At 24.9% G+C, this 6,980-nt stretch overlaps 1 protein-coding gene across 1 annotated transcript in view; it reads left to right on the plus strand.

Annotated features, from left to right (window-relative positions):
- The first annotated feature begins 270 nt into the window (after window positions 1-270).
- LOC111635607 (solute carrier family 25 member 36-A-like) overlaps window positions 271-6,980 on the plus strand; it is a 52,078-nt gene continuing 45,368 nt past the window's right edge. The window contains exon 1 of the mRNA XM_023380619.1: window positions 271-453. Coding sequence (XP_023236387.1) covers window positions 413-453 — 41 coding nt within the window. The 5' untranslated portion in view covers window positions 271-412. The remainder of the gene's footprint in view (window positions 454-6,980) is intronic.

The following is a 6,980-nucleotide window of genomic DNA, read 5'->3' on the forward strand; positions in this document are numbered from 1 at the left end:
TTTAAATAAATAAATAAATAAAAAATTAAGGAAAATAATTTATATTGTTATATTTATATATATAACAATTTAAAACAAATAAGAATATTAAAAATTTTTTTTTTATGTAAAGAAAAAAAAAAGTTTTAAAATATGAAAAGACACGTGTCGAAGGTAACATAGACGCCAAGATTTAAAACGTAAACAACCAGCAGACGACTATTTCGGTTCACGCGAATGCACGGAGTTTGCTCGATGCGATCACGTGATACGCCGAGACCAATAACAAAAAAGTGTTCACGTGCAGTCCGTCACTTCCTCACGTGATACGAATGTAGGGAAATAGGGAATTATATTGTAGTTTATCCTAAAGATTAAAGTATCGAGTTTAGAATTTTATTACGGAAAATTATGTTTTAATATTATAGATGGCATGTCGCATTACGATACGGTAATTCATCTTGTTGCCGGAGGGTAAGGAACTTATTTATTTTTAATATTATTTTAATAATCGGTATATAGTAATGTAGGATACATTACCATACTTAAAACACATATATACGTAACAATGTAAAGAAGTTGCTTAATACATTATACAGTACATTAATGTAACCTTTGGCTCATATACTCCATTGCCGAGTAGTTGTATAAGAGTTAAAAATGTTTTTCTATAAATCATTTTTTAAATCGTTACGTCACACTTGAATTTATTCAGAATTTAAATATATTGAGTTTATATTTCGTTAACGTAAACATTTTAACAATATTAATGCATTGTTGGCTTTTATACGTGTGTTGATATAAATGCGATAAATATATGCATTTAATCAGTTATTTATTTTAAAAAAAATATAACAGAATTAGGTTGATTTCAATGATAAATGTATATGTTAAATGTTGTGCAACATTCTGACAATTTTGTATATGACGTTAAATATAAAGACATAAATTCTGTGTTATAGCATTATGAATTGGTCTAATAAAGTTATATTTATATTTAAATATTAATAAAACAATACATATATATTGTGTTATAACAACACTTCCAACACTTAAATATATCCAGTTTAGGATAGAGTTTCTACATTGTGATATTATGAATGTAAACATATTACACACGTAAACTAATTTAACACAATAAAGAAACAGTCATTTTCTAGTCTGAAGATGGGCTGAAGGATATTAATTGCCAATTATAGATCAGAGATATGTGTGGTAGTAATTACATCATATTTTATCCATAAATTTTACATATAATTCACCTCTCACCAGTCTCTGCAATATATAGGCAACAAGAATTACAATTTTATACATTTTTATGTTTTTTAAAAATTCATGCCACCAATTACACTAACCTGTTTCTGTAAATACGAGAATACATATATTTACTTAAACTCCTAGGTTTATATTTTTCTACAAAGCTATTTAAACTATATGATACATTATTTTTCTCCCTTCCAACTCTAATAATGCAAATGTAACGTACTAGTTAAGTTATATATGTTGTTGTCTTGTGTAATAAATATATGTATAATTGGCATTGTACACATAATAATTATAGATATTGCTATAAGATTGTAAAATATTTTTGAAATATATATTTTAAAAAGTTGTTTGCAGTCTTATAATGATATCTATTATAATTATGTACATGATGTCAGTTATGAAGATAATAATAAATACTGCATTTATGACATGAATTTCTATATATTTTACTATAGATTTCAGTTATGAAAAAGTTATAATTCATAGCAAAACATTTCAAATTTTGTAAACTTCTAAAAAAGTAAAAACAAGCTTTTCCAAGTAGTCAAACTTTTATTTTTAATTAGTATTTCTGAGGAATAAGCTTTTGTCAAGTACTAAATTAAAGTAAATGTCTTTGACTTTCCTGAAAGCCTGTTATATTTTTTTGGGAAATTTACAACAAAACAAAAATCAGTTAAGCATGTAATTATTTTCATATTTTATCTAAGTTTTTACTTAAAAGTTGTTTATTTGGTGGAAAAAGTTAAACAAAGTAGAACACTATTAGCTTCTTCAAGCCTTTTTTGATTACATCTTCATGAGGTTATTGTTAATGATTCTCTTTTGAATCATCAATTTTTCCTCTACATAAGCAGAAAGGTTTGAAACCATTACAGAATTTTGTTTTAATTTAATTTTTTTTTCTATAAATAAAGCAGTTTCAAGTTAAATTACAGTTTAATCAATCTCAAACTTTAGATGAGTTTATATCAACTTAATATAATAATTTGTCTGTCCTGATTATAGTTTGGACTTGTAAAAGCAATTTTAATATAACATTGTGTTTAAATATTCTATTGATAAATATATAAATTAAGAGTTTTAAATTTATATATTTTATTAATAGAGTATTAACAAAGTAAATATTATTTAATTTGATTAACGTAGTAATTTATAATAGGAATTTGTATCAATTATTAATTACAAACTGCATTTATTTTCAGAAATATTAAAATAATTAATACTGTAGAGTTAATGTACAAATAATTATGTAGGAAAATGTAAATACTCTTTTCTATGTAAAAGAAATTAGTATTAATTTATTATTTTTATTGATTATTTTTTATTAAATAATTAATTGAATAAATATTTGAAAAGTCTCTCTGAAAATTCCACAATTAAATTATTATAAAATTATTTAATGAAAATAATATTTATTTATTATTAATATAATATAATATAATAAATATATATTATTTATTTTAATTTACTATATATTATAATATATAACACAAATGCAGAGTATTTATCAACATATTTATTAGGAATGACAATTTATTTAAAATATCAGTATTTTTTAATGATTAGTAAAGTATAAACTATTTATAACAAATATTTTATGTTATAACATTGTTAAATTGTAATTTTTTTCTATATTTAAAAATCACAAAAAGAATTCTATTTTTAGATGCTTCTGATTGATTTATGATTCATCTTCAAATATTTTAAAAACAATTGTTTTTAGATTTATCTTTTGATAATATAAATATTACAAAAATTTATGAAAAGTGTGCATTTTTCATCTTAGTTGTTCATTAATAATGTCATAGATAATGTATAAAATTAACAATTTTATATTCATATGAATAAAATAGTTTGTGTTATTCACTTGTAAATAAAGTTCAAATATTAATGTCATGAACTTCAGCTGACAGCGGTTCTTTGTCTCTTCATGGGCTCTTATAACTTTTTTTTGTTTGAACAAATGAAATACATAGATATTTTTTTATTAAATTAATAAAAGTAATCTTAAAGATTTTATTTTCTGTTAGTAAAAGTAACATTCATTTTGTAGAGATAAGTGCCATTACAGATCTCTAAATTTTCTCCAAGCTCAAGGAAAATCCTCAGTTCTCCCTTCTTGATGGCCCTGCTTCTATAGCAGTGGTTCTCAAAAGTGTATGGTCATCAGGGCTGCTTATACCATAAGTTATTACCGTTAGGTGCAAACTAAGGGCCTCACTTTAAAGCCTCATTCTTCACAAATAATTATACAAAATACAGTCTAGTTACAATTGCAAAATAAAATTATTTTTGATTATTAAATTTGTACTATAAAACTAACTTTAATACTAAATTACTATATCTAATACTAAATACTAAATTTTTCAGGTGTTACTATAAAACTAGTGCCACCTGAAAAATTTGGGTGGCTTCTTGCCTCCATTTGAAATGTTCAGTCATATGGCTGTAACCAATCAAACTTAACTGTTGTTCATATACACATGTAACAACTAACAATTTAGTTACCATTAGTATTAACTTCATAATATTACATCTACCTTCCTGAACTTCTAAACAATTTTTAAAATATTTTTGATGATGCATATTTCAAACACAAATGCTGAATGCTCATTTACAGTGTTGAAATGAATTAAAAATTATTTAAGAAACTACTTGCATGAAAATGAAACAAGTGACCTATTGTTATTGTTTATTGAATCAGATAATGCACTCAATTAATTATGATGATATTAGTTATATTTGCTAATAGTTTGTTATTCATTTCTTTTTAATTTAAATTTGAATTGATTTCATTTTTAAATAGTATCTTTCTCCCATATTATGGTATACATTTTACTATTATTTGTTATCTGAAATTATGGTTTATAATGGTCATAATGGTCATACTTAATTATTATACATAATTCATTTAAATCAAACTTCCTTTTCTGCATTTTTTTTGACTAAACACAAGTCATATGATAAATAAAATTAATTGGATGTTATTTTGATGTGTATTACAGATCTTATATATCAAATGACAATCAACTGCAAGAATTTCAAACTATATAATTAGTAGAAAAACTAAAATTAAACCACAAATTTAAACTTTTATTTTCTTTAATGGTCAATAATCAAACAAGTTTTACAGAAATGTATAGGCATACCATAATAGAGGACAGAGGTAGTAACTAGGGTTTCTCAAACGGGATCCCGGTTGTTTTTTTAACCCGGGAAATATCCCGGGAAATTTTTCTTATCCCGGGAAAACCCGCAANAAGTTCTATTGCTGAAAAGTTTAAATTATAACATATTTCACCCTTGACATCAAATGTTTTTAATTATTATCTGATAGAAGTCTGATAGAAGATTAGGAAATTTGTCCTATTAACCTCAGCATTATTATAGATTTTATTGTTAATTTTAATTGCATCATACTTTTGAGGAAATTTAAAACTTAAAACGATCAAAATAACAGAAACAAATAGGTAAAAACATCCTATAAAATTTGTATTCTCGAAATCTAAACAGCTGGTTAGAACATAAATCTTTGTTTCAAACTTAATATTGATTTGGAAAAAAAAAAAAAGATAATTTAATATCGATACTTAGAAAAAAATTTGAAAGAGAATAAACATTTCAGATAACGATTATAGACGTATAAAAATACCTTTATAAATTTTTATAAACTTCAAATTTATTTTGTTTACAATGTATTAACTTAATCGGTGTAATATAGATAGGTTTTCAAAACATTATGCATATTAAAAGGATAAGATATAATGCGCAGTTCTTTAGATATTAAACATGTATAAGTGATAAGTAGTTTGTTACAGAAACAAATCTTACTGTATTTCCAATATATATACAAACATATTGATAAAACAATTGATAATTAATACAATTGTAATTGCAGAATATATTTGACAAAACTGGAAAAAATTCGTCGATGGACTTCGCTCTATTAATATATATAATTTATTACAAACATAATATAATGATAATTTCATTTTTATCTCATTTTACAGCTCAACATTTATCTCTCTGACATAAACTTTATGTTATCTATTTATTATCGCAATGAGCTTTACTGAAGAAAAACAACGTTTAAAAATAACAGACGTGTCATATTAATATAGAGAATGGATGCTATAACATATTTTTAAAATGTAAAACAAAAAATTTAAACTGGTTATCGTATAAGAATCGATTATCCGAAATCTCGATCTGTTTCAGGGATCTTTCGTTCGGATAAATAACGTTTTGAATATTCCAGAAACTTGTTTGTTTTCCTTTTTCGGATACATCAAGCATTATTAATTTAAACGTTTCGTGAACTATAAATACTTTAATGTCATTACTGCATTTGAGAATAAATTAATTCACTCAAAATATAACGTAATGTTATGATATATTATGACCTAGTTTCGCGGCGCTAAAATCGACAGATGACGAAGTAATTTCCAGTAATGTGGAGAGTTTGATCTCTATGTTTTATACCTTGTGGTCTGTACAATGCCTTCTAGCTTTTTCTTTTTCTTGTTTTTTTTCTATTATAAATTTATACTTCTACAAAATTACTATTAAAATGTTTAAATAATTTTTTCCTTAGTGCCAACGGTATTCTTTACCTTATCGCTATGGAGTCCAGAATCGAATCCGACCAATCGATAAACACCAGTTACTTTTCGGGGAATAAGTCTGAATAAGTGTCTCTTAGGTTCGGCCAGACCTATTGGCCGAACGTAAAATAGTAGCTGTCCTAAAATTAGGCAACGCAATGGGTGTGTGTGCAGATAATCTTTACGCTGCCCTACAAGAAGGTGAAGTGTTTAAATAATGCTACAGTCTTAGATAACAAAATGGTTCATTTTTGTTTAATTCTTTAGGTTAACTAAAGAATTTCCGGTCCGTATGTCATATGTGAAATCTGTTCATTTTAAAATGCTTTTTATATTTAATTCAATTAAAAGATTACTATTTTTTTTTTTTTTTAATCGAAGAGTCGCCGCTGTAATTTCATGCCACAACGGGAATGTTTGGATATACCATCATCCGAAGACAAATAAACAAGGTTTTTTTTTGTTTTTGTATAAAAAACAAAAAAAATTATTTGGATTTTATTTGGATTTTGATCGTATACTTGTTTATTACAGTCTCGGAGAGCAATAATACATATAGAAAACTTTTCTGTGAAATTAAACTTCTCGCACATATGCCATTTTAATTACTTACTGTTTATCTATTTAAACTTATGTAGAACTAACTAATTTTTTAACTCGCGCATTCGGAAAAACTACTTTATTATATAATATAACGGACTTTAGGATTTAACGGTCACCCCTCATCCAAATTAATAGGCCCTACGATAAAACTTTGTTGGAATTATAAATCCTAATCGGTCTTCATAATTTAGGAAACTGGACATAATGTTTATAAATAGATATATGATAGGTAAATTAAGCAATAGAATGATGGAAATCCAGTTTATAAATAAATCCATTTGTTAAATACTACGAAAATTTATGAAATTTATTTTCTTTTAATGTATAAAATCAAAATATGTATAAGGTAACGTACAAATTAATGTAAATATTCATCTGTAATAGTGTAGGCTGAATTTGAAAAATAATTTTGTATACTCTATATATATAATATATTTAAACACGTGCCCGTTATTTCCCAATTCTCCTTTTTTTACTGTTTTACTCTCAAAGAAAAGTTAAAAAAAAAAAAACTGCACGATCCAG

The sequence above is a fragment of the Centruroides sculpturatus genome, unplaced genomic scaffold (genome assembly GCF_000671375.1).
Source record: "Centruroides sculpturatus isolate CEXI.00-Female unplaced genomic scaffold, Cexi_2.0 scaffold867, whole genome shotgun sequence".
In the NCBI taxonomy this organism is placed as follows: domain Eukaryota; kingdom Metazoa; phylum Arthropoda; class Arachnida; order Scorpiones; family Buthidae; genus Centruroides; species Centruroides sculpturatus.